This window comes from Petromyzon marinus, unplaced genomic scaffold (assembly GCF_048934315.1).
Source record: "Petromyzon marinus isolate PM22_M1 ecotype Great Lakes invasive population unplaced genomic scaffold, UKy_Petmar_22M1.pri1.0 PM_Scaffold_52, whole genome shotgun sequence".
Lineage (NCBI taxonomy): Eukaryota > Metazoa > Chordata > Hyperoartia > Petromyzontiformes > Petromyzontidae > Petromyzon > Petromyzon marinus.
The window spans coordinates 357,364-383,665 of record NW_027423524.1 but is presented as its reverse complement, the minus strand read 5'-3'; the positions used below and the strand labels follow the sequence as shown (position 1 = coordinate 383,665).

Genomic DNA, 26,302 nt, shown 5'->3' with positions numbered 1-26,302 from the left:
CCCACCCACTCACCCACTCACCCACCCACTCACTCACCCCCCCACTCACCCACCCACCAACCCACTCATCCACCCACCCAACCACCCACCAACCCACTCACCCACCCACCCACTCACTCACCCACTCACTCACTCACTCACCCACTCACTCACTCACCCACTCACCCCCCCACTCACTCACCCACTCACCCACTCACCCACTCACCCACCCACTCACCCACTCACCCACCCACCCACCAACCCACTCACCCACCCACCCACCCACTAACCCCCCCACCCACCCACTAACCCCCCCACTAACCCCCCACCCACCACCACCCCCCCCCACTAGGCACGAGTGGAGTCTATGAAGCGCCGTGACCGTGAGCGCGAGGCAGCCGGCGGAGCACGTGACGACAACAACAACAACCACAACAACAACAACAACAACCACAACAACATCAACAACAACAACTCGTGTGGTGGTGGGGAGGGGGAGGAGCTTCTGAGGAGGGCGGAGGAGCAGCGGCTGGAGCAAGAGGAGGAAGTTCGACACCTCAACCAGGTGGCTGATGGTCTAGGGTGGTGGTGGTGGTGGTGGTCTAGGGTGGTGGTGGTGGTGGTGGTCTAGAGTAGTAGTGGTGGTGGTCTAGAGTGGTGGTGGTCTAGAGTAGTGGTGGTGGTGGTGGTCTAGGGTAGTGGTGGTGGTGGTGGTCTAGGGTAGTGGTGGTGGTGGTGGTCTAGGGTAGTGGTGGTGGTGGTGGTCTAGGGTGGTGGTGGTGGTGGTGGTCTAGAGTGGTCTAGGGTGGTGGTGGTGGTGGTGGTCTAGAGTAGTAGTGGTGGTGGTGGTGGTCTAGAGTGGTGGTGGTCTAGAGTAGTGGTGGTGGTGGTGGTCTAGGGTGGTGGTGGTGGTCTAGGGTAGGGGTGGTCTAGAGTAGTAGTGGTGGTGGTCTAGAGTGGTGGTGGTGGTGGTGGTGGTGGTCTAGAGTAGTGGTGGTGGTGGTGGTCTAGAGTGGTGGTGGTGGTGGTGGTCTAGAGTGGTGGTGGTCTAGAGTAGTGGTGGTGGTCTAGGGTGGTGGTGGTGGTCTAGAGTGGTGGTGGTGGTCTAGAGTGGTGGTGGTGGTCTAGAGTGGTGGTGGTGGTCTAGGGTGGTGGTGGTGGTGGTGGTCTAGGGTGGTGGTGGTGGTCTAGAGTGGTGGTGGTGGTCTAGAGTGGTGGTGGTGGTCTAGAGTGGTGGTGGTGGTGGTGGTGGTCTAGAGTAGTGGTGGTCTAGGGTGGTGGTCTAGAGTGGTCTAGGGTGGTGGTGGTGGTGGTCTAGAGTGGTCTAGGGTGGTGGTGGTGGTGGTCTAGAGTGGTCTAGGGTGGTGGTCTAGGGTGGTGGTCTAGGGTGGTGGTCTAGGGTGGTGGTCTAGGGTGGTGGTGGTCTAGGGTGGTGGTGGTGGTCTAGAGTAGTGGTGGTGGTCTAGAGTGGTGGTCTAGAGTGGTGGTGGTCTAGAGTAGTAGTGGTGGTGGTCTAGAGTGGTGGTGGTCTAGAGTGGTGGTGGTTTAGAGTGGTGATGGTCTAGGGTGGTGGTCTAGGGTGGTGGTGGTCTAGAGTAGTGGTGGTGGTCTAGAGTAGTGGTGGTGGTGGTCTAGAGGGGTGGTGGTGGTCTAGAGTGGTGGTGGTGGTCTAGAGTAGTGGTGGTGGTGGTGGTCTAGGGTGGTGGTGGTCTAGGGTGGTGGTGGTGGTCTAGGGTAGGGGTGGTCTAGAGTGGTGGTGGTGGTGGTCTAGAGTAGTGGTGGTCTAGGGTGGTGGTCTAGGGTGGTGGTGGTGGTGGTCTAGAGTGGTGGTGGTGGTGGTCTAGAGTAGTAGTGGTGGTGGTCTAGAGTGGTGGTGGTGGTGGTCTAGGGTGGTGGTGGTCTAGAGTAGTGGTGGTGGTCTAGAGTAGTGGTGGTGGTCTAGAGTAGTGGTGGTGGTGGTCTAGAGTAGTGGTGGTGGTGGTCTAGAGTGGTGGTGGTGGTCTAGAGTAGTGGTGGTGGTGGTCTAGAGTAGTGGTGGTGGTCTAGAGTGGTGGTGGTGGTCTAGAGTAGTAGTGGTGGTCTAGAGTGGTGGTGGTGGTGGTCTAGAGTGGTGGTGGTGGTCTAGAGTAGTAGTGGTGGTCTAGAGTGGTGGTGGTGGTCTAGAGTAGTGGTCTAGAGTGGTCTAGAGTGGTGGTGGTGGTGGTCTAGAGTGGTGGTGGTGGTCTAGAGTAGTAGTGGTGGTCTAGAGTGGTGGTGGTGGTCTAGAGTAGTAGTGGTGGTGGTCTAGAGTGGTAGTGGTGGTGGTCTAGAGTAGTGGTGGTGGTCTAGAGTAGTGGTGGTGGTCTAGAGTGGTGGTGGTGGTTGTCTAGAGTAGTAGTGGTGGTGGTCTAGAGTAGTGGTGGTGGTGGTCTAGAGTGGTGGTGGTGGTCTAGAGTAGTGGTGGTCTAGAGTAGTGGTGGTGGTCTAGAGTGGTGGTGGTGGTCTAGAGTAGTAGTGGTGGTGGTCTAGAGTGGTGGTGGTGGTCTAGAGTAGTGGTGGTCTAGAGTAGTGGTGGTGGTCTAGAGTAGTGGTGGTGGTCTAGAGTAGTGGTGGTGGTGGTCTAGAGTGGTGGTGGTGGTGGTCTAGAGTGGTGGTGGTGGTCTAGAGTGGTGGTGGTCTAGGGTAGTGGTGGTGGTGGTCTAGAGTAGTGGTGGTGGTGGTGGTGGTCTAGAGTGGTCTAGGGTGGTGGTGGTCTAGAGTAGTGGTGGTGGTGGTGGTCTAGAGTAGTGGTGGTGGTGGTCTAGGGTGGTGGTGGTCTAGAGTAGTGGTGGTGGTGGTGGTGGTCTAGAGTAGTGGTGGTGGTGGTCTAGAGTGGTGGTGGTCTAGAGTGGTCTAGACTGGTGGTGGTCTAGAGTGGTGGTGGTGGTGGTGGTCTAGAGTGGTGGTGGTGGTCTAGAGTGGTGGTGGTGGTCTAGAGTGGTGGTGGTGGTGGTCTAGAGTGGTGGTGGTGGTCTAGAGTGGTGGTGGTGGTCTAGAGTAGTGGTGGTGGTCTAGAGTGGTGGTGGTGGTGGTCTAGAGTAGTGGTGGTGGTGGTATAGAGTAGTGGTGGTGGTCTAGAGTAGTAGTGGTGGTGGTCTAGAGTGGTGGTGGTGGTCTAGAGTAGTGGTGGTCTAGAGTAGTGGTGGTGGTCGAGAGTAGTGGTGGTGGTCTAGAGTAGTGGTGGTGGTGGTCTAGAGTGGTGGTGGTGGTGGTCTAGAGTGGTGGTGGTGGTCTAGAGTGGTGGTGGTCTAGGGTAGTGGTGGTGGTGGTCTAGAGTAGTGGTGGTGGTGGTCTAGAGTGGTCTAGGGTGGTGGTGGTCTAGAGTAGTGGTGGTGGTGGTGGTCTAGAGTAGTGGTGGTGGTGGTCTAGGGTGGTGGTGGTCTAGAGTAGTGGTGGTGGTGGTGGTCTAGAGTAGTGGTGGTGGTGGTCTAGAGTGGTGGTGGTCTAGAGTGGTCTAGACTGGTGGTGGTCTAGAGTGGTGGTGGTGGTGGTGGTCTAGAGTGGTGGTGGTGGTCTAGAGTGGTGGTGGTGGTCTAGAGTGGTGGTGGTGGTGGTCTAGAGTGGTGGTGGTGGTCTAGAGTGGTGGTGGTGGTCTAGAGTAGTGGTGGTGGTGGTCTAGAGTAGTGGTGGTGGTGGTCTAGAGTGGTGGTGGTGGTGGTCTAGAGTGGTGGTGGTGGTGGTCTAGAGTGGTGGTGGTGGTCTAGAGAAGTGGTGGTGGTCTAGAGTAGTGGTGGTGGTCTAGAGTAGTAGTGGTGGTGGTCTAGAGTGGTGGTGGTCTAGAGTAGTGGTGGTGGTCTAGAGTAGTAGTGGTGGTGGTCTAGAGTAGTGGTGGTGGTCTAGAGTGGTGGTGGTCTAGAGTAGTAGTGGTGGTGGTATAGAGTAGTGGTGGTGGTGGTCTAGAGTGGTGGTGGTGGTCTAGAGTAGTGGTGGTGGTGGTGGTCTAGAGTAGTAGTGGTGGTGGTTGTCTAGAGTGGTGGTGGTGGTCTAGAGTGGTGGTGGTGGTCTAGAGTGGTGGTGGTCTAGAGTAGTGGTGGTGGTGGTCTAGAGTGGTGGTGGTCTAGAGTAGTGGTGGTGGTCTAGAGTGGTGGTGGTCTAGAGTGGTGGTGGTGGTGGTCTAGAGTGGTGGTGGTCTAGAGTTGTGGTGGTGGTCTAGAGTGGTGGTGGTGGTCTAGAGTGGTGGTGGTGGTGGTCTAGAGTAGTGGTGGTGGTGGTCTAGAGTAGTGGTGGTGGTCTAGATTAGTGGTGGTGGTCTAGAGTGGTGGTGGTGGTCTAGAGTGGTGGTGGTGGTCTAGAGTAGTGGTGGTGGTCTAGAGTGGTGGTGGTGGTGGTCTAGAGTAGTGGTGGTGGTGGTCTAGAGTGGTGGTGGTGGTCTAGAGTAGTGGTGGTGGTGGTCTAGAGTAGTAGTGGTCTAGAGTAGTAGTGGTGGTGGTGGTCTAGAGTAGTGGTGGTGGTCTAGAGTAGTGGTGGTGGTCTAGAGTAGTAGTGGTCTAGAGTAGTAGTGGTGGTGGTGGTCTAGAGTAGTGGTGGTGGTCTAGAGTAGTGGTGGTGGTGGTCTAGAGTGGTGGTGGTGGTCTAGAGTAGTGGTGGTGGTCTAGAGTGGTGGTGGTGGTCTAGAGTAGTGGTGGTGGTCTAGAGTGGTGGTGGTGGTCTAGAGTAGTGGAGGTGGTCTAGAGTGGTGGTGGTGGTCTAGAGTGGTGGTGGTGGTGGTCTAGAGTAGTGGTGGTGGTCTAGAGTAGTAGTGGTGGTGGTCTAGAGTGGTGGTGGTGGTCTAGAGTGGTGGTGGTGGTCTAGAGTAGTGGTGGTGGTCTAGAGTAGTAGTGGTGGTGGTCTAGAGTAGTGGTGGTGGTGGTCTAGAATGGTGGTGGTGGTCTAGAGTAGTGGTGGTGGTCTAGAGTAGTGGTGGTGGTGGTCTAGAGTAGTGATGGTGGTGGTCTAGAGTAGTGGTGGTGGTGGTCTAGAGTAGTAGTGGTGGTGGTGGTCTAGAGTGGTGGTGGTGGTCTAGAGTAGTAGTGGTGGTGGTGGTCTAGATTAGTAGTGGTGGTGGTGGTCTAGAGTGGTGGTGGTGGTCTAGAGTGGTGGTGGTGGTCTAGAGTAGTAGTGGTGGTGGTCTAGAGTGGTGGTGGTGGTGGTCTAGAGTGGTGGTGGTCTAGAGTAGTGGTGGTGGTGGTCTAGAGTGGTGGTGGTGGTCTAGAGTAGTGGTGGTGGTGGTCTAGAGTGGTGGTGGTGGTCTAGAGTGGTGGTGGTCTAGAGTAGTGGTGGTGGTGGTCTAGAGTGGTGGTGGTCTAGAGTGGTGGTGGTGGTCTAGAGTTGTGGTGGTGGTGGTCTAGAGTTGTGGTGGTGGTCTAGAGTGGTGGTGGTGGTCTAGAGTGGTGGTGGTCTAGAGTAGTGGTGGTGGTGGTCTAGAGTGGTGTTGGTGGTCTAGAGTAGTGGTGGTGGTGGTCTAGAGTGGTGGTGGTGGTCTAGAGTGGTGGTGGTGGTCTAGAGTAGTAGTGGTGGTGGTCTAGAGTAGTGGTGGTGGTGGTCTAGAGTGGTGGTGGTGGTGGTCTAGAGTGGTGGTGGTGGTCTAGAGTAGTAGTGGTGGTCTAGAGTAGTAGTGGTGGTGGTCTAGAGTGGTGGTGGTCTAGAGTGGTGGTGGTGGTCTAGAGTAGTGGTGGTGGTGGTCTAGAGTAGTAGTGGTGGTCTAGAGTAGTGGTGGTGGTGGTCTAGAGTGGTGGTGGTGGTCTAGAGTGGTGGTGGTGGTGGTCTAGAGTAGTGGTGGTGGTGGTCTAGAGTAGTGGTGGTGGTCTAGAGTAGTAGTGGTGGTGGTCTAGAGTAGTGGTGGTGGTGGTCTAGAGTGGTGGTGGTCTAGAGTAGTAGTGGTGGTGGTGGTCTAGAGTGGTGGTGGTCTAGAGTAGTGGTGGTGGTGGTCTAGAGTGGTGGTGGTCTAGAGTAGTAGTGGTGGTGGTCTAGAGTGGTGGTGGTCTAGAGTAGTGGTGGTCTAGAGTAGTGGTGGTGGTGGTCTAGAGTAGTAGTGGTGGTGGTCTAGAGTAGTGGTGGTGGTGGTCTAGAGTGGTGGTGGTGGTCTAGAGTGGTGGTGGTGGTCTAGAGTAGTGGTGGTGGTCTAGAGTAGTGGTGGTGGTGGTCTATAGTGGTGGTGGTGGTCTAGAGTGGTGGTGGTCTAGAGTGGTGGTGGTGGTCTAGAGTAGTGGTGGTGGTGGTCTAGAGTGGTGGTGGTGGTCTAGAGTAGTGGTGGTGGTGGTCTAGAGTGGTGGTGGTGGTGGTCTAGAGTGGTGGTGGTGGTCTAGAGTAGTGGTGGTGGTGGTGGTCTAGAGTGGTGGTGGTGGTCTAGAGTGGTGGTGGTGGTCTAGAGTGGTGGTGGTGGTCTAGAGTGGTGGTGGTCTAGAGTAGTGGTGGTGGTGGTCTAGAGTGGTGGTGGTCTAGAGTAGTGGTGGTGGTCTAGAGTGGTGGTGGTCTAGAGTGGTGGTGGTGGTGGTCTAGAGTGGTGGTGGTCTAGAGTTGTGGTGGTGGTCTAGAGTGGTGGTGGTGGTCTAGAGTGGTGGTGGTGGTGGTCTAGAGTAGTGGTGGTGGTGGTCTAGAGTAGTGGTGGTGGTCTAGATTAGTGGTGGTGGTCTAGAGTGGTGGTGGTGGTCTAGAGTGGTGGTGGTGGTCTAGAGTAGTGGTGGTGGTCTAGAGTGGTGGTGGTGGTCTAGAGTAGTGGTGGTGGTGGTCTAGAGTGGTGGTGGTGGTCTAGAGTAGTGGTGGTGGTGGTCTAGAGTAGTAGTGGTCTAGAGTAGTAGTGGTGGTGGTGGTCTAGAGTAGTGGTGGTGGTCTAGAGTAGTGGTGGTGGTCTAGAGTAGTAGTGGTCTAGAGTAGTAGTGGTGGTGGTGGTCTAGAGTAGTGGTGGTGGTCTAGAGTAGTGGTGGTGGTGGTCTAGAGTGGTGGTGGTGGTCTAGAGTAGTGGTGGTGGTCTAGAGTGGTGGTGGTGGTCTAGAGTAGTGGTGGTGGTCTAGAGTGGTGGTGGTGGTCTAGAGTGGTGGTGGTCTAGAGTAGTGGTGGTGGTGGTCTAGAGTGGTGGTGGTCTAGAGTGGTGGTGGTGGTCTAGAGTTGTGGTGGTGGTGGTCTAGAGTTGTGGTGGTGGTCTAGAGTGGTGGTGGTGGTCTAGAGTGGTGGTGGTCTAGAGTAGTGGTGGTGGTGGTCTAGAGTGGTGTTGGTGGTCTAGAGTAGTGGTGGTGGTGGTCTAGAGTGGTGGTGGTGGTCTAGAGTGGTGGTGGTGGTCTAGAGTAGTAGTGGTGGTGGTCTAGAGTAGTGGTGGTGGTGGTCTAGAGTGGTGGTGGTGGTGGTCTAGAGTGGTGGTGGTGGTCTAGAGTAGTAGTGGTGGTCTAGAGTAGTAGTGGTGGTGGTCTAGAGTGGTGGTGGTCTAGAGTGGTGGTGGTGGTCTAGAGTAGTGGTGGTGGTGGTCTAGAGTAGTAGTGGTGGTCTAGAGTAGTGGTGGTGGTGGTCTAGAGTGGTGGTGGTGGTCTAGAGTGGTGGTGGTGGTGGTCTAGAGTAGTGGTGGTGGTGGTCTAGAGTAGTGGTGGTGGTCTAGAGTAGTAGTGGTGGTGGTCTAGAGTAGTGGTGGTGGTGGTCTAGAGTGGTGGTGGTCTAGAGTAGTAGTGGTGGTGGTGGTCTAGAGTGGTGGTGGTCTAGAGTAGTGGTGGTGGTGGTCTAGAGTGGTGGTGGTCTAGAGTAGTAGTGGTGGTGGTCTAGAGTGGTGGTGGTCTAGAGTAGTGGTGGTCTAGAGTAGTGGTGGTGGTGGTCTAGAGTAGTAGTGGTGGTGGTCTAGAGTAGTGGTGGTGGTGGTCTAGAGTGGTGGTGGTGGTCTAGAGTGGTGGTGGTGGTCTAGAGTAGTGGTGGTGGTCTAGAGTAGTGGTGGTGGTGGTCTATAGTGGTGGTGGTGGTCTAGAGTGGTGGTGGTCTAGAGTGGTGGTGGTGGTCTAGAGTAGTGGTGGTGGTGGTCTAGAGTGGTGGTGGTGGTCTAGAGTAGTGGTGGTGGTGGTCTAGAGTGGTGGTGGTGGTGGTCTAGAGTGGTGGTGGTGGTCTAGAGTAGTGGTGGTGGTGGTGGTCTAGAGTGGTGGTGGTGGTCTAGAGTAGTGGTGGTGGTCTAGAGTAGTGGTGGTGGTCTAGAGTGGTAGTGGTGGTGGTCTAGAGTTGTGGTGGTGGTGGTCTAGAGTAGTAGTGGTGGTGGTCTAGAGTAGTGGTGGTGGTCTAGAGTAGTGGTGGTGGTCTAGAGTAGTGGTGGTGGTCTAGAGTTGTGGTGGTGGTCTAGAGTAGTGGTGGTGGTCTAGAGTAGTGGTGGTGGTCTAGAGTGGTGGTGGTGGTCTAGAGTGGTGGTGGTGGTCTAGAGTAGTAGTGGTGGTCTAGAGTAGTGGTGGTGGTCTAGAGTGGTGGTGGTGGTGGTCTAGAGTAGTGGTGGTGGTCTAGAGTAGTGGTGGTGGTCTAGAGTAGTGGTGGTGGTCTAGAGTAGTGGTGGTGGTCTAGAGTAGTGGTGGTGGTCTAGAGTAGTGGTGGTGGTCTAGAGTAGTGGTGGTGGTGGTCTAGAGTTGTAGTGGTGGTGGTCTAGAGTGGTGGTGGTGGTCTAGAGTGGTGGTGGTCTAGAGTAGTAGTGGTGGTCTAGAGTGGTGGTGGTCTAGAGTAGTGGTGGTGGTCTAGAGTAGTGGTGGTGGTCTAGAGTAGTGGTGGTGGTGGTCTAGAGTGGTGGTGGTGGTCTAGAGTAGTGGTGGTGGTGGTCTAGAGTAGTGGTGGTCTAGAGTGGTGGTGGTGGTGGTCTAGAGTGGTAGTGGTGGTGGTCTAGAGTGGTAGTGGTGGTGGTCTAGAGTGGTAGTGGTGGTGGTCTAGAGTAGTGGTGGTGGTCTAGAGTAGTGGTGGTGGTCTAGAGTGGTGGTGGTGGTGGTCTAGAGTAGTGGTGGTGGTGGTCTAGAGTAGTGGTGGTGGTGGTCTAGAGTGGTGGTGGTGGTCTAGAGTGGTGGTGGTGGTCTAGAGTAGTGGTGGTCTAGAGTGGTAGTAGTGGTGGTGGTCTAGAGTAGTAGTGGTGGTGGTCTAGAGTGGTGGTGGTGGTCTAGAGTAGTAGTGGTGGTCTAGAGTGGTGGTGGTCTAGAGTAGTGGTGGTGGTCTAGAGTAGTGGTGGTGGTCTAGAGTAGTAGTGGTGGTGGTCTAGAGTAGTGGTGGTGGTCTAGATTAGTGGTGGTGGTGGTCTAGAGTAGTAGTGGTGGTGGTCTAGAGTGGTGGTGGTGGTCTAGAGTAGTGGTGGTGGTGGTCTAGAGTAGTGGTGGTCTAGAGTAGTGGTGGTGGTCTAGAGTAGTAGTGGTGGTGGTCTAGAGTAGTGGTGGTGGTCTAGAGTGGTGGTGGTGGTCTAGAGTAGTAGTGGTGGTGGTATAGAGTAGTGGTGGTGGTGGTCTAGAGTGGTGGTGGTGGTCTAGAGTAGTGGTGGTGGTGGTGGTCTAGAGTAGTAGTGGTGGTGGTTGTCTAGAGTGGTGGTGGTGGTCTAGAGTGGTGGTGGTCTAGAGTGGTGGTGGTCTAGAGTAGTGGTGGTGGTGGTCTAGAGTGGTGGTGGTCTAGAGTAGTGGTGGTGGTCTAGAGTGGTGGTGGTCTAGAGTGGTGGTGGTGGTGGTCTAGAGTGGTGGTGGTCTAGAGTTGTGGTGGTGGTCTAGAGTGGTGGTGGTGGTCTAGAGTCGTGGTGGTGGTGGTCTAGAGTAGTGGTGGTGGTGGTCTAGAGTAGTGGTGGTGGTCTAGATTAGTGGTGGTGGTGGTCTAGAGTGGTGGTGGTGGTCTAGAGTGGTGGTGGTGGTCTAGAGTAGTGGTGGTGGTCTAGAGTGGTGGTGGTGGTCTAGAGTAGTGGTGGTGGTGGTCTAGAGTGGTGGTGGTGGTCTAGAGTAGTGGTGGTGGTGGTCTAGAGTAGTAGTGGTCTAGAGTAGTAGTGGTGGTGGTGGTCTAGAGTAGTGGTGGTGGTCTAGAGTAGTGGTGGTGGTCTAGAGTAGTAGTGGTCTAGAGTAGTAGTGGTGGTGGTGGTCTAGAGTAGTGGTGGTGGTCTAGAGTAGTGGTGGTGGTGGTCTAGAGTGGTGGTGGTGGTCTAGAGTAGTGGTGGTGGTCTAGAGTGGTGGTGGTGGTCTAGAGTAGTGGTGGTGGTCTAGAGTGGTGGTGGTGGTCTAGAGTAGTGGTGGTGGTCTAGAGTGGTGGTGGTGGTCTAGAGTGGTGGTGGTGGTGGTCTAGAGTAGTGGTGGTGGTCTAGAGTAGTAGTGGTGGTGGTCTAGAGTGGTGGTGGTGGTCTAGAGTGGTGGTGGTGGTCTAGAGTAGTGGTGGTGGTCTAGAGTAGTAGTGGTGGTGGTCTAGAGTAGTGGTGGTGGTGGTCTAGAATGGTGGTGGTGGTCTAGAGTAGTGGTGGTGGTCTAGAGTAGTGGTGGTGGTGGTCTAGAGTAGTGGTGGTGGTGGTCTAGAGTAGTGGTGGTGGTGGTCTAGAGTAGTAGTGGTGGTGGTGGTCTAGAGTGGTGGTGGTGGTCTAGAGTAGTAGTGGTGGTCTAGATTAGTAGTGGTGGTGGTGGTCTAGAGTGGTGGTGGTGGTCTAGAGTGGTGGTTGTGGTCTAGAGTAGTAGTGGTGGTGGTCTAGAGTGGTGGTGGTGGTGGTCTAGAGTGGTGGTGGTCTAGAGTAGTGGTGGTGGTGGTCTAGAGTGGTGGTGGTGGTCTAGAGTAGTGGTGGTGGTGGTCTAGAGTGGTGGTGGTGGTGGTCTAGAGTGGTGGTGGTCTAGAGTAGTGGTGGTGGTGGTCTAGAGTGGTGGTGGTCTAGAGTGGTGGTCTAGAGTTGTGGTGGTGGTGGTCTAGAGTTGTGGTGGTGGTCTAGAGTGGTGGTGGTGGTCTAGAGTGGTGATGGTCTAGAGTAGTGGTGGTGGTGGTCTAGAGTGGTGTTGGTGGTCTAGAGTAGTGGTGGTGGTGGTCTAGAGTGGTGGTGGTGGTCTAGAGTGGTGGTGGTGGTGGTCTAGAGTAGTAGTGGTGGTGGTCTAGAGTAGTGGTGGTGGTGGTCTAGAGTGGTGGTGGTGGTGGTCTAGAGTGGTGGTGGTGGTCTAGAGTAGTAGTGGTGGTCTAGAGTAGTAGTGGTGGTGGTCTAGAGTGGTGGTGGTCTAGAGTGGTGGTGGTGGTGGTGGTCTAGAGTAGTGGTGGTGGTGGTCTAGAGTAGTAGTGGTGGTCTAGAGTAGTGGTGGTGGTGGTCTAGAGTGGTGGTGGTCTAGAGTGGTGGTGGTGGTGGTCTAGAGTAGTGGTGGTGGTGGTCTAGAGTAGTGGTGGTGGTCTAGAGTAGTAGTGGTGGTGGTCTAGAGTAGTGGTGGTGGTGGTCTAGAGTGGTGGTGGTCTAGAGTAGTAGTGGTGGTGGTGGTCTAGAGTGGTGGTGGTCTAGAGTAGTGGTGGTGGTGGTCTAGAGTGGTGGTGGTCTAGAGTAGTAGTGGTGGTGGTCTAGAGTGGTGGTGGTCTAGAGTAGTGGTGGTCTAGAGTAGTGGTGGTGGTGGTCTAGAGTAGTAGTGGTGGTGGTCTAGAGTAGTGGTGGTGGTGGTCTAGAGTGGTGGTGGTGGTGGTCTAGAGTGGTGGTGGTGGTCTAGAGTAGTGGTGGTGGTCTAGAGTAGTGGTGGTGGTGGTCTATAGTGGTGGTGGTGGTCTAGAGTGGTGGTGGTGGTCTAGAGTGATGGTGGTGGTCTAGAGTAGTGGTGGTGGTGGTGGTGGTCTAGAGTGGTGGTGGTGGTCTAGAGTAGTAGTGGTGGTCTAGAGTGGTGGTGGTCTAGAGTAGTGGTGGTGGTCTAGAGTAGTGGTGGTGGTCTAGAGTAGTAGTGGTGGTGGTCTAGAGTAGTGGTGGTGGTCTAGATTAGTGGTGGTGGTGGTCTAGAGTAGTAGTGGTGGTGGTCTAGAGTGGTGGTGGTGGTCTAGAGTAGTGGTGGTGGTGGTCTAGAGTAGTGGTGGTCTAGAGTAGTGGTGGTGGTCTAGAGTAGTAGTGGTGGTGGTCTAGAGTAGTGGTGGTGGTCTAGAGTGGTGGTGGTGGTCTAGAGTAGTAGTGGTGGTGGTATAGAGTAGTGGTGGTGGTGGTCTAGAGTGGTGGTGGTGGTCTAGAGTAGTGGTGGTGGTGGTGGTCTAGAGTAGTAGTGGTGGTGGTTGTCTAGAGTGGTGGTGGTGGTCTAGAGTGGTGGTGGTGGTCTAGAGTGGTGGTGGTCTAGAGTAGTGGTGGTGGTGGTCTAGAGTGGTGGTGGTCTAGAGTAGTGGTGGTGGTCTAGAGTGGTGGTGGTCTAGAGTGGTGGTGGTGGTGGTCTAGAGTGGTGGTGGTCTAGAGTTGTGGTGGTGGTCTAGAGTGGTGGTGGTGGTCTAGAGTGGTGGTGGTGGTGGTCTAGAGTAGTGGTGGTGGTGGTCTAGAGTAGTGGTGGTGGTCTAGATTAGTGGTGGTGGTCTAGAGTGGTGGTGGTGGTCTAGAGTGGTGGTGGTGGTCTAGAGTAGTGGTGGTGGTCTAGAGTGGTGGTGGTGGTCTAGAGTAGTGGTGGTGGTGGTCTAGAGTGGTGGTGGTGGTCTAGAGTAGTGGTGGTGGTGGTCTAGAGTAGTAGTGGTCTAGAGTAGTAGTGGTGGTGGTGGTCTAGAGTAGTGGTGGTGGTCTAGAGTAGTGGTGGTGGTCTAGAGTAGTAGTGGTCTAGAGTAGTAGTGGTGGTGGTGGTCTAGAGTAGTGGTGGTGGTCTAGAGTAGTGGTGGTGGTGGTCTAGAGTGGTGGTGGTGGTCTAGAGTAGTGGTGGTGGTCTAGAGTGGTGGTGGTGGTCTAGAGTAGTGGTGGTGGTCTAGAGTGGTGGTGGTGGTCTAGAGTAGTGGTGGTGGTCTAGAGTGGTGGTGGTGGTCTAGAGTGGTGGTGGTGGTGGTCTAGAGTAGTGGTGGTGGTCTAGAGTAGTAGTGGTGGTGGTCTAGAGTGGTGGTGGTGGTCTAGAGTGGTGGTGGTGGTCTAGAGTAGTGGTGGTGGTCTAGAGTAGTAGTGGTGGTGGTCTAGAGTAGTGGTGGTGGTGGTCTAGAATGGTGGTGGTGGTCTAGAGTAGTGGTGGTGGTCTAGAGTAGTGGTGGTGGTGGTCTAGAGTAGTGGTGGTGGTGGTCTAGAGTAGTGGTGGTGGTGGTCTAGAGTAGTAGTGGTGGTGGTGGTCTAGAGTGGTGGTGGTGGTCTAGAGTAGTAGTGGTGGTGGTGGTCTAGATTAGTAGTGGTGGTGGTGGTCTAGAGTGGTGGTGGTGGTCTAGAGTGGTGGTTGTGGTCTAGAGTAGTAGTGGTGGTGGTCTAGAGTGGTGGTGGTGGTGGTCTAGAGTGGTGGTGGTCTAGAGTAGTGGTGGTGGTGGTCTAGAGTGGTGGTGGTGGTCTAGAGTAGTGGTGGTGGTGGTCTAGAGTGGTGGTGGTGGTGGTCTAGAGTGGTGGTGGTCTAGAGTAGTGGTGGTGGTGGTCTAGAGTGGTGGTGGTCTAGAGTGGTGGTCTAGAGTTGTGGTGGTGGTGGTCTAGAGTTGTGGTGGTGGTCTAGAGTGGTGGTGGTGGTCTAGAGTGGTGGTGGTCTAGAGTAGTGGTGGTGGTGGTCTAGAGTGGTGTTGGTGGTCTAGAGTAGTGGTGGTGGTGGTCTAGAGTGGTGGTGGTGGTCTAGAGTGGTGGTGGTGGTGGTCTAGAGTAGTAGTGGTGGTGGTCTAGAGTAGTGGTGGTGGTGGTCTAGAGTGGTGGTGGTGGTGGTCTAGAGTGGTGGTGGTGGTCTAGAGTAGTAGTGGTGGTCTAGAGTAGTAGTGGTGGTGGTCTAGAGTGGTGGTGGTCTAGAGTGGTGGTGGTGGTGGTGGTCTAGAGTAGTGGTGGTGGTGGTCTAGAGTAGTAGTGGTGGTCTAGAGTAGTGGTGGTGGTGGTCTAGAGTGGTGGTGGTGGTCTAGAGTGGTGGTGGTGGTGGTCTAGAGTAGTGGTGGTGGTGGTCTAGAGTAGTGGTGGTGGTCTAGAGTAGTAGTGGTGGTGGTCTAGAGTAGTGGTGGTGGTGGTCTAGAGTGGTGGTGGTCTAGAGTAGTAGTGGTGGTGGTGGTCTAGAGTGGTGGTGGTCTAGAGTAGTGGTGGTGGTGGTCTAGAGTGGTGGTGGTCTAGAGTAGTAGTGGTGGTGGTCTAGAGTGGTGGTGGTCTAGAGTAGTGGTGGTCTAGAGTAGTGGTGGTGGTGGTCTAGAGTAGTAGTGGTGGTGGTCTAGAGTAGTGGTGGTGGTGGTCTAGAGTGGTGGTGGTGGTGGTCTAGAGTGGTGGTGGTGGTCTAGAGTAGTGGTGGTGGTCTAGAGTAGTGGTGGTGGTGGTCTATAGTGGTGGTGGTGGTCTAGAGTGGTGGTGGTGGTCTAGAGTGATGGTGGTGGTCTAGAGTAGTGGTGGTGGTGGTGGTGGTCTAGAGTGGTGGTGGTGGTCTAGAGTAGTGGTGGTGGTGGTCTAGAGTGGTGGTGGTCTAGAGTAGTGGTGGTGGTCTAGAGTAGTGGTGGTGGTCTAGAGTAGTAGTGGTGGTGGTCTAGAGTAGTGGTGGTGGTCTAGATTAGTGGTGGTGGTGGTCTAGAGTAGTAGTGGTGGTGGTCTAGAGTGGTGGTGGTGGTCTAGAGTAGTGGTGGTGGTGGTCTAGAGTAGTGGTGGTCTAGAGTAGTGGTGGTGGTCTAGAGTAGTAGTGGTGGTGGTCTAGAGTAGTGGTGGTGGTCTAGAGTGGTGGTGGTGGTCTAGAGTAGTAGTGGTGGTGGTATAGAGTAGTGGTGGTGGTGGTCTAGAGTGGTGGTGGTGGTCTAGAGTAGTGGTGGTGGTGGTGGTCTAGAGTAGTAGTGGTGGTGGTTGTCTAGAGTGGTGGTGGTGGTCTAGAGTGGTGGTGGTGGTCTAGAGTGGTGGTGGTCTAGAGTAGTGGTGGTGGTGGTCTAGAGTGGTGGTGGTCTAGAGTAGTGGTGGTGGTCTAGAGTGGTGGTGGTCTAGAGTGGTGGTGGTGGTGGTCTAGAGTGGTGGTGGTCTAGAGTTGTGGTGGTGGTCTAGAGTGGTGGTGGTGGTCTAGAGTGGTGGTGGTGGTCTAGAGTAGTGGTGGTGGTGGTCTAGAGTAGTGGTGGTGGTCTAGATTAGTGGTGGTGGTGGTCTAGAGTGGTGGTGGTGGTCTAGAGTGGTGGTGGTGGTCTAGAGTAGTGGTGGTGGTCTAGAGTGGTGGTGGTGGTGGTCTAGAGTAGTGGTGGTGGTGGTCTAGAGTGGTGGTGGTCTAGAGTAGTGGTGGTGGTGGTCTAGAGTAGTAGTGGTCTAGAGTAGTAGTGGTGGTGGTGGTCTAGAGTAGTGGTGGTGGTCTAGAGTAGTGGTGGTGGTCTAGAGTAGTAGTGGTCTAGAGTAGTAGTGGTGGTGGTGGTCTAGAGTAGTGGTGGTGGTCTAGAGTAGTGGTGGTGGTGGTCTAGAGTGGTGGTGGTGGTCTAGAGTAGTGGTGGTGGTCTAGAGTGGTGGTGGTGGTCTAGAGTAGTGGTGGTGGTCTAGAGTGGTGGTGGTGGTCTAGAGTAGTGGTGGTGGTCTAGAGTGGTGGTGGTGGTGGTCTAGAGTGGTGGTGGTGGTGGTCTAGAGTAGTGGTGGTGGTCTAGAGTAGTAGTGGTGGTGGTCTAGAGTGGTGGTGGTCTAGAGTGGTGGTGGTGGTCTAGAGTAGTGGTGGTGGTCTAGAGTAGTAGTGGTGGTGGTCTAGAGTAGTGGTGGTGGTGGTCTAGAATGGTGGTGGTCTAGAGTAGTGGTGGTGGTCTAGAGTAGTGGTGGTGGTGGTCTAGAGTAGTGGTGGTGGTGGTCTAGAGTAGTGGTGGTGGTGGTCTAGAGTAGTAGTGGTGGTGGTGGTCTAGAGTGGTGGTGGTGGTCTAGAGTAGTAGTGGTGGTGGTGGTCTAGATTAGTAGTGGTGGTGGTGGTCTAGAGTGGTGGTGGTGGTCTAGAGTGGTGGTTGTGGTCTAGAGTAGTAGTGGTGGTGGTCTAGAGTGGTGGTGGTGGTGGTCTAGAGTGGTGGTGGTCTAGAGTAGTGGTGGTGGTGGTCTAGAGTGGTGGTGGTGGTCTAGAGTAGTGGTGGTGGTGGTCTAGAGTGGTGGTGGTGGTGGTCTAGAGTGGTGGTGGTCTAGAGTAGTGGTGGTGGTGGTCTAGAGTGGTGGTGGTCTAGAGTGGTGGTCTAGAGTTGTGGTGGTGGTGGTCTAGAGTTGTGGTGGTGGTCTAGAGTGGTGGTGGTGGTCTAGAGTGGTGGTGGTCTAGAGTAGTGGTGGTGGTGGTCTAGAGTGGTGTTGGTGGTCTAGAGTAGTGGTGGTGGTGGTCTAGAGTGGTGGTGGTGGTCTAGAGTGGTGGTGGTGGTGGTCTAGAGTAGTAGTGGTGGTGGTCTAGAGTAGTGGTGGTGGTGGTCTAGAGTGGTGGTGGTGGTGGTCTAGAGTGGTGGTGGTGGTCTAGAGTAGTAGTGGTGGTCTAGAGTAGTAGTGGTGGTGGTCTAGAGTGGTGGTGGTCTAGAGTGGTGGTGGTGGTGGTCTAGAGTAGTGGTGGTGGTGGTCTAGAGTAGTAGTGGTGGTCTAGAGTAGTGGTGGTGGTGGTCTAGAGTGGTGGTGGTGGTCTAGAGTGGTGGTGGTGGTCTAGAGTAGTGGTGGTGGTGGTCTAGAGTAGTGGTGGTGGTCTAGAGTAGTAGTGGTGGTGGTCTAGAGTAGTGGTGGTGGTGGTCTAGAGTGGTGGTGGTCTAGAGTAGTAGTGGTGGTGGTGGTCTAGAGTGGTGGTGGTCTAGAGTAGTGGTGGTGGTGGTCTAGAGTGGTGGTGGTCTAGAGTAGTAGTGGTGGTGGTCTAGAGTGGTGGTGGTCTAGAGTAGTGGTGGTCTAGAGTAGTGGTGGTGGTGGTCTAGAGTAGTAGTGGTGGTGGTCTAGAGTAGTGGTGGTGGTGGTCTAGAGTGGTGGTGGTGGTGGTCTAGAGTGGTGGTGGTGGTCTAGAGTAGTGGTGGTGGTCTAGAGTAGTGGTGGTGGTGGTCTATAGTGGTGGTGGTGGTCTAGAGTGGTGGTGGTCTAGAGTGATGGTGGTGGTCTAGAGTAGTGGTGGTGGTGGTGGTGGTCTAGAGTGGTGGTGGTGGTCTAGAGTAGTGGTGGTGGTGGTCTAGAGTGGTGGTGGTGGTGGTCTAGAGTGGTGGTGGTCTAGAGTAGTGGTGGTGGTGGTGGTCTAGAGTGGTGGTGGTGGTCTAGAGTAGTGGTGGTGGTCTAGAGTAGTGGTGGTGGTCTAGAGTGGTAGTGGTGGTGGTCTAGAGTTGTGGTGGTGGTGGTCTAGAGTAGTAGTGGTGGTGGTCTAGAGTAGTGGTGGTGGTCTAGAGTAGTGGTGGTGGTCTAGAGTAGTGGTGGTGGTCTAGAGTAGTGGTGGTGGTCTAGAGTTGTGGTGGTGGTCTAGAGTAGTGGTGGTGGTCTAGAGTAGTGGTGGTGGTCTAGAGTGGTGGTGGTGGTCTAGAGTGGTGGTGGTGGTCTAGAGTAGTAGTGGTGGTCTAGAGTAGTGGTGGTGGTCTAGAGTGGTGGTGGTGGTGGTCTAGAGTAGTGGTGGTGGTCTAGAGTAGTGGTGGTGGTCTAGAGTAGTGGTGGTGGTCTAGAGTAGTGGTGGTGGTCTAGAGTAGTGGTGGTGGTCTAGAGTAGTGGTGGTGGTCTAGAGTAGTGGTGGTGGTGGTCTAGAGTTGTAGTGGTGGTGGTCTAGAGTGGTGGTGGTCTAGAGTGGTGGTGGTCTAGAGTAGTAGTGGTGGTCTAGAGTGGTGGTGGTCTAGAGTAGTGGTGGTGGTCTAGAGTAGTGGTGGTGGTCTAGAGTAGTGGTGGTGGTGGTCTAGAGTGGTGGTGGTGGTCTAGAGTAGTGGTGGTGGTGGTCTAGAGTAGTGGTGGTCTAGAGTGGTGGTGGTGGTGGTCTAGAGTGGTAGTGGTGGTGGTCTAGAGTGGTAGTGGTGGTGGTCTAGAGTGGTAGTGGTGGTGGTCTAGAGTAGTGGTGGTGGTCTAGAGTAGTGGTGGTGGTCTAGAGTGGTGGTGGTGGTCTAGAGTAGTGGTGGTGGTGGTCTAGAGTAGTGGTGGTGGTGGTCTAGAGTGGTGGTGGTGGTCTAGAGTGGTGGTGGTGGTCTAGAGTAGTGGTGGTCTAGAGTGGTAGTAGTGGTGGTGGTCTAGAGTAGTAGTGGTGGTGGTCTAGAGTGGTGGTGGTGGTCTAGAGTAGTAGTGGTGGTCTAGAGTGGTGGTGGTCTAGAGTAGTGGTGGTGGTCTAGAGTAGTGGTGGTGGTCTAGAGTAGTAGTGGTGGTGGTCTAGAGTAGTGGTGGTGGTCTAGATTAGTGGTGGTGGTGGTCTAGAGTAGTAGTGGTGGTGGTCTAGAGTGGTGGTGGTGGTCTAGAGTAGTGGTGGTGGTGGTCTAGAGTAGTGGTGGTCTAGAGTAGTAGTGGTGGTGGTGGTCTAGAGTAGTAGTGGTGGTGGTCTAGAGTAGTATTGGTGGTGGTCTAGAGTAGTGGTGGTGGTCTAGAGTGGTGGTGGTCTAGAGTAGTAGTGGTGGTCTAGAGTAGTAGTGGTGGTGGTGGTCTAGAGTAGTAGTGGTGGTGGTCTAGAGTAGTAGTGGTGGTGGTCTAGAGTGGTGGTGGTGGTCTAGAGTGGTGGTGGTCTAGAGTGGTGGTGGTGGTCTAGAGTGGGAGTGGTGGTGGTGGTCTAGAGTGGTGGTGGTCTAGAGTGGTGGTGGTGGTCTAGAGTAGTGGTGGTGGTGGTCTAGAGTAGTGGTGGTGGTGGTCTAGAGTGGTGGTGGTGGTCTAGAGTGGTGGTGGTGGTCTAGAGTAGTGGTGGTGGTCTAGAGTGGTGGTGGTCTAGAGTAGTGGTGGTGGTCTAGAGTGGTGGTGGTGGTCTAGAGTAGTAGTGGTGGTCTTCCTACAGCTGCCACAGCTACTACAGCTGCCACAGCTACTACAGCTACAGCTGCTACAGCTACTACAGCTACTACAGCTACAGCTGCTACAGCTACAGCTACTACAGCTGCTACAGCTACTACAGCTGCTACAGGTGCAGCTGCTACAGCTACTACAGCTACAGCTGCTACAGCTACTACAGCTACTACAGCTACAGCTGCTACAGCTGCTACTACAGCTACAGCTGCTACAGCTACAGCTGCTACAGCTACTACAGCTACTACAGCTACAGCTGCTACAGCTACAGCTACTACAGCTACAGCTGCTACAGCTACAGCTACTACAGCTGCTACAGCTCCTACAGCTGCTACAGGTGCAGCTGCTACAGCTACTACAGCTACTACAGCTACAGCTGCTACAGCTACTACAGCTACTACAGCTACAGCTGCTACAGCTACAGCTACTACAGCTGCTACAGCTCCAACAGCTGCTACAGGTGCAGCTGCTACAGCTACTACAGCTACTACAGCTGCTGCAGCTCCTACAGCTGCTACAGCTGCTACAGCTACTACAGCTACTACAGCTGCTACAGCTACTACAGCTGCTACAGCTTCTACAGCTACTACAGCTGCTACAGCTACTACAGCTGCTACAGCTGCTACAGCTGCCACAGCTACAGCTGCTACAGCTACTACAGCTACTACAGCTGCTACAGCTCCTACAGCTGCTACAGCTACTACAGCTGCTACAGCTTCTACAGCTACTACAGCTTCTACAGCTACTACAGCTGCTACAGCTCCTACAGCTGCTACAGCTACTACAGCTGCTACAGCTTCTACGGCTACTACAGCTGCTACAGCTGCCACAGCTACTACAGCTACTACAGCTGCTACAGCTGCCACAGCTACAGCTGCTACAGCTGCTACAGCTGCTACAGCTACGACAGCTACTACAGCTGCCACAGCTACAGCTGCTACAGCTACTACAGCTGCTACAGCTACTACAGCTACTACAGCTACAGCTGCTACAGCTACTACAGCTACTACAGCTACAGCTGCTACAGCTACAGCTACTACAGCTGCTACAGCTCCAACAGCTGCTACAGGTGCAGCTGCTACAGCTACTACAGCTACTACAGCTGCTGCAGCTCCTACAGCTGCTACAGCTGCTACAGCTACTACAGCTACTACAGCTGCTACAGCTACTACAGCTGCTACAGCTTCTACAGCTACTACAGCTGCTACAGCTACTACAGCTGCTACAGCTGCTACAGCTGCCACAGCTACAGCTGCTACAGCTACTACAGCTACTACAGCTGCTACAGCTCCTACAGCTGCTACAGCTACTACAGCTGCTACAGCTTCTACAGCTACTACAGCTTCTACAGCTACTACAGCTGCTACAGCTCCTACAGCTGCTACAGCTACTACAGCTGCTACAGCTTCTACGGCTACTACAGCTGCTACAGCTGCCACAGCTACTACAGCTACTACAGCTACTACAGCTGCTACAGCTGCCACAGCTACAGCTGCTACAGCTGCTACAGCTGCTACAGCTACGACAGCTACTACAGCTGCCACAGCTACAGCTGCTACAGCTACTACAGCTGCTACAGATGCTACAGATGCTACAGCTACTACAGCTACTACAGCTGCTACAGCTACAGATGCTACAGCTACTACAGCTGCTACAGCTACTACAGCTACTACAGCTGCTACAGCTGCTACAGCTACTGCAGCTACTACAGCTGCTACAGCTACAGCTACTACAGGTGCTACAGCTACTACAGCTACTACAGCTGCCACAGCTACAGCTGCTACAGCTACTGCAGTTACTACAGCTGCTACAGCTACTATAGCTACTACAGCTACTACAGGTGCTACAGCTACTACAGCTACTACAGCTGCCACAGCTACAGCTGCTACAGCTACTGCAGCTACTACAGCTGCTACAGCTACTATAGCTACTACAGCTACTACAGGTGCTACAGCTACTACAGCTACTACAGCTGCTACAGCTACAGCTGCTACAGCTACTGCAGCTACTACAGCTGCTACAGCTACAGCTACTACAGCTACTACAGCTGCTACAGCTACAGCTGCTACAGCTACTAAAGCTACTACAGCTGCTACAGCTACAACTGCCTCAGCTGCTATAGCTACAGCTGCTACAGCTACTACAGCTACAGCTACAGCTGCTACAGCTACAGCTGCTACAGCTACTACAGCTACTACAGCTACAGCTGCTACAGCTACTACAGCTACCACAGCTACTACAGCTACTGCTACAGCTGTGTGTGTGACCCACAGCTGCCACAGCTGCTACAGCTACTACAGCTACTACAGCTACTACAGCTGCTACAGCTACTACAGCTACAGCTACCACAGCTACAGCTACAGCTGTGTGTCTCACCCACAGCTACAGCTACAGCTGTGTGTCTCACCCACAGCTACAGCTACAGCTGTGTGTCTCACCCACAGCTACAGCTACAGCTGTGTGTCTCACCCACAGCTACAGCTGTGTGTCTCACCCACAGCTACAGCTACAGCTGTGTGTCTCACCCACAGCTACAGCTACAGCTGTGTGTCTCACCCACAGCTACAACTACAGCTGTGTGTCTCACCTACAGCTACAGCTACAGCTGTGTGTCTCACCCACAGCTACAGCTGTGTGTCTCACCCACAGCTACAGCTACAGCTGTGTGTCTCACCCACAGCTACAACTACAGCTGTGTGTCTCACCCACAGCTACAGCTACAGCTGTGTGTCTCACCCACAGCTACAACTACAGCTGTGTGTCTCACCCACAGCTACAGCTACAGCTGTGTGTCTCACCCACAGCTACAGCTACAGCTGTGTGTCTCACCCACAGCTACAGCTACAGCTGTGTGTCTCACGCACAGCTACAACTACAGCTGTGTGTCTCACCCACAGCTACAGCTACAGCTGTGTGTCTCACCCACAGCTACAACTACAGCTGTGTGCCTCACCCACAGCTACAGCTACAGCTGTGTGTCTCACCCACAGCTACAACTACAGCTGTGTGTCTCACCTACAGCTACAGCTACAGCTGTGTGTCTCACCCACAGCTACAGCTACAGCTGTGTGTCTCACCCACAGCTACAGCTACAGCTGTGTGTCTCACCCACAGCTACAACTACAGCTATGTGTCTCACCCACAGCTACAGCTACAGCTGTGTGTCTCACCCACAGCTACAACTACAGCTGTGTGTCTCACCCACAGCTACAGCTACAGCTGTGTGTCTCACCCACAGCTACAGCTACAGCTGTGTGTCTCACCCACAGCTACAGCTACAGCTGTGTGCCTCACCCACAGCTACAACTACAGCTGTGTGTCTCACCCACAGCTACAGCTACAGCTGTCTGTCTCACCCACAGCTACAGCTACAGCTGTGTGTGTCACCCACAGCTACCACAGCTGCTACAGCTACAGCTGTGTGTGTCACCCACAGCTACAGCTACAGCTGTGTGTGTCACCCACAGCTACCACAGCTACTACAGCTACAGCTGTGTGTGTCACCCACAGCTACAGCTACAGCTGTGTGTGTCACCTACAGCTACTACAGCTACCACAGCTACAGCTGTGTGTCACCTACAGCTACTACAGCTACCACAGCTACAGCTGTGTGTCACCCACAGCTACTACAGCTACCACAGCTACAGCTACAGCTGTCTCTGTCACCCACAGCTGATCGGAGCGGCGAGTGTGCGTGCTGTTCGCGAGGCACAGCTGTCCCAGCGGCGGCTACAGGCACAGCAACAGGAGCAGGAGGAGCTCCGTCTCCAGCTGCTGCTGTGCCTACAGCTACCACAGCTACAGCTGTGTGTCACCCACAGCTACTACAGCTACCACAGCTACAGCTACAGCTGTGTGTCTCACCCACAGCTACAACTACAGCTGTGTGTCTCACCCACAGCTACAGCTACAGCTGTGTGTCTCACCCACAGCTACTACTACAGCTGTGTGTTTCACCCACAGCTACAACTACAGCTGTGTGTCTCACCCACAGCTACTACTACAGCTGTGTGTCTCACCCACAGCTACTACTACAGCTGTGTGTCTCACCCACAGCTACAGCTACAGCTGTGTGTCACCCACAGCTACCACAGCTGCTACAGCTACTACAGCTACAGCTGTCTCTGTCACCCACAGCTGATCGGAGCGGCGAGTGTGCGTGCTGTTCGCGAGGCACAGCTGTCCCAGCGGCGGCTGCAGGCACAGCAACAGGAGCAGGAGGAGCTCCGTCTCCTGCTGCAGGTGGAGGAGCTCCGCCGTCGGGAGGACCTCCGTGGAGCTCAGCGAGAGGAGGAGCGGAGGAAGGGGGCCTTGGAGTGGGTGGTGGTGCTGGTGGTGGTGGACACACACGTGGGGTGGACACGTGGGGTGGACACGTAGGGGGGGGGTGGACACGTGGGGTGGACACGTGGGGGGGGGGTGGACACACACACGTGGGGGGTGGACACGTGGGGGGTGGACACACGTGGGGGGTGGACACACACGTGGGGTGGACACGTGGGGGGTGGACACGTGGGGGGGTGGACACACGTGGGGGGTGGACACACACGTGGGGTGGACACGTGGGGGGTGGACACGTGGGGTGTTGGACACACACACGTGGGGTGGACACGTGGGGTGGACACGTGGGGTGGACACGTGGGGTGGACACGTGGGGGGTGGACACGTGGGGTGTTGGACACACACACGTGGGGTGGACACGTGGGGTGGACACGTGGGGTGGACACGTGGGGGGTGGACACACACGTGGGGTGGACACGTGGGGTGGACACACGAGGGGTGGACACGTGGGGGGTAGACACACACGTGGGGTGGACACATGGGGTGGACACACGTGGGGGGTGGACACACGTGGGGGGTGGACACGTGGGGGGTAGACACACACACACGTGGGGTGGACACGTGGGGTGGACACTTGGTGGGGGGTGGACACACGTGGGGGGTGGACACACACGTGGGGTGGACACGTGGGGGGTGGACACACGTGGGGGGTGGACACACACGTGGGGTGGACACGTGGGGGGGGGTGGACACACACACGTGGAGGGTGGACACGTGGGGGGTGGACACACGTGGGGGGTGGACACGTGGGGGGTAGACACACACGTGGGGTGGACACGTGGGGTGGACACGTGGGGTGGACACGTGGGGTGGACACTTGGTGGGGGGTGGACACACGTGGGGGGTGGACACGTGGGGTGGACACGTGGGGGGTGGACACGTGGGGTGGTCACACACGGGGGGTGGACACGTGGGGTGGGGTGGACACACGTGGGGTGGACACACGTGGGGTGGACACGTGGGGGGTGGACACACGTGGGGGGTGGACACGTGGGGGGGGGTGGACACGTGGGGTGGACACACGTGGGGGGTGGACACGTGGGGTGGACACGTGGGAGGTGGGGTAGACACACACGTGGGGTGGACACGTGGGGTGGTCACACGTGGGGACACGTGGTGTGGACACGTGGGTGGACACGTGGGCACACACGTGCCCACGTGTCCACCCACGTGTCCACCCCACGTGAGACCACCCCACACGTGACCACCCCACGTGACCACCCCACACGTGACCACCCCCACGTGTGTCCACCCCACGTGACCACCCCACACGTGACCACCCCACGTGACCACCCCACGTGTGTGCCCACCAGGAGCCGCCTGGTGATCGAGGCTCAGCTGCGGGAGAGAGACCGGAGCCGGAGGCTCGAGACGGAGCTCAAGGAGGCCGAGACGGAGGCCGTGGTAGCTCAGCTACTCCAGCTACAGCAGGACGAGTTACAGGTGGGCACAGCTACACACACAGCTACACACACAGCCACACACACAGCTACACACACAGCTACACACACAGCTACACAGCCACACACACAGCTACACACACAGCTACACACACAGCTACACAGCCGGAGGCTCGAGACGGAGCTCAAGGAGGCCGAGACGGAGGCCGTGGTAGCTCAGCTACTCCAGCTACAGCAGGACGAGCTACAGGTGGGCACAGCTACACACACAGCTACACACACAGCTACACACACAGCTACACAGCTACACACACAGCTACACAGCTACACACACAGCTACACACAGCTACACACACAGCTACACACACAGCTACACAGCTACACACACAGCTACACAGCTACACACACAGCTACACACACAGCTACACAGCTACACACACAGCTACACACACAGCTACACAGCCGGAGGCTCGAGATGGAGCTCAAGGAGGCCGAGACGGAGGCCGTGGTAGCTCAGCTACTCCAGCTACAGCAGGACGAGCTACAGGTGGGCACAGCTACACACACAGCTACACAGCTACACACACAGCCACACACACAGCTACACACACAGCTACACACACAGCTACACACACAGCCACACACACAGCCACACACACAGCTACACACACAGCTACACAGCCAGAGGCTCGAGACGGAGCTCAAGGAGGCCGAGACGGAGGCCGTGGTAGCTCAGCTACTCCAGCTACAGCAGGACGAGCTACAGGTGGGCACAGCTACACACACAGCTACACACACAGCTACACAGCTACACACACAGCTACACACACAGCTACACACACAGCTACACAGCTACACACACAGCTACACACACAGCTACACACAGCTACACACACAGCTACACACACAGCTACACAGCTACACACACAGCTACACACACAGCTACACAGCTACACACACAGCTACACACACAGCTACACACACAGCTACACAGCTACACACACAGCTACACACACAGCTACACACACAGCTAAACAGCTACACACACAGCTACACACACAGCTACACACACAGCTACACAGCCGGAGGCTCGAGATGGAGCTCAAGGAGGCCGAGACGGAGGCCGTGGTAGCTCAGCTACTCCAGCTACAGCAGGACGAGCTACAGGTGGGCACAGCCACACACACAGCTACACACACAGCTACACACACAGCTACACAGCTACACACACAGCTACACACACAGCTACACAGCTACACACACAGCTACACAGCTACACACACAGCTACACACACAGCTACACACACAGCTACACAGCTACACACACAGCTACACACACAGCTACACAGCTACACACACAGCTACACACACAGCTACACACACAGCTACACACACAGCTACACACACAGCTACACAGCTACACACACAGCTACACACACAGCTACACAGCTACACAGCTACACACACAGCTACACAGCTACACACACAGCTACACACACAGCTACACAGCTACACACACAGCTACACACACAGCTACACAAACAGCTACACACACAGCTACACACACAGCTACACACACAGCTACACACACAGCTACACAAACAGCTACACACACAGCTACACACACAGCTACACAGCTACACACACAGCTACACACACAGCTACACACACAGCTACACAGCTA

General features: G+C 55.3%; 1 protein-coding gene across 1 annotated transcript; it reads left to right on the top strand.

The window, feature by feature from the left end:
• Positions 1–335: 335 nt before the first annotated feature.
• Positions 336–26,302, top strand: LOC142923446 (uncharacterized). The gene is made up of 3 exons (XM_076064558.1): positions 336–544; positions 22,550–23,193; positions 24,532–26,302. Exons 1-3 carry the CDS (start codon positions 347–349, stop codon positions 25,748–25,750), a joined length of 2,061 nt encoding a protein of 686 aa, XP_075920673.1. The 5' UTR covers positions 336–346; the 3' UTR covers positions 25,751–26,302.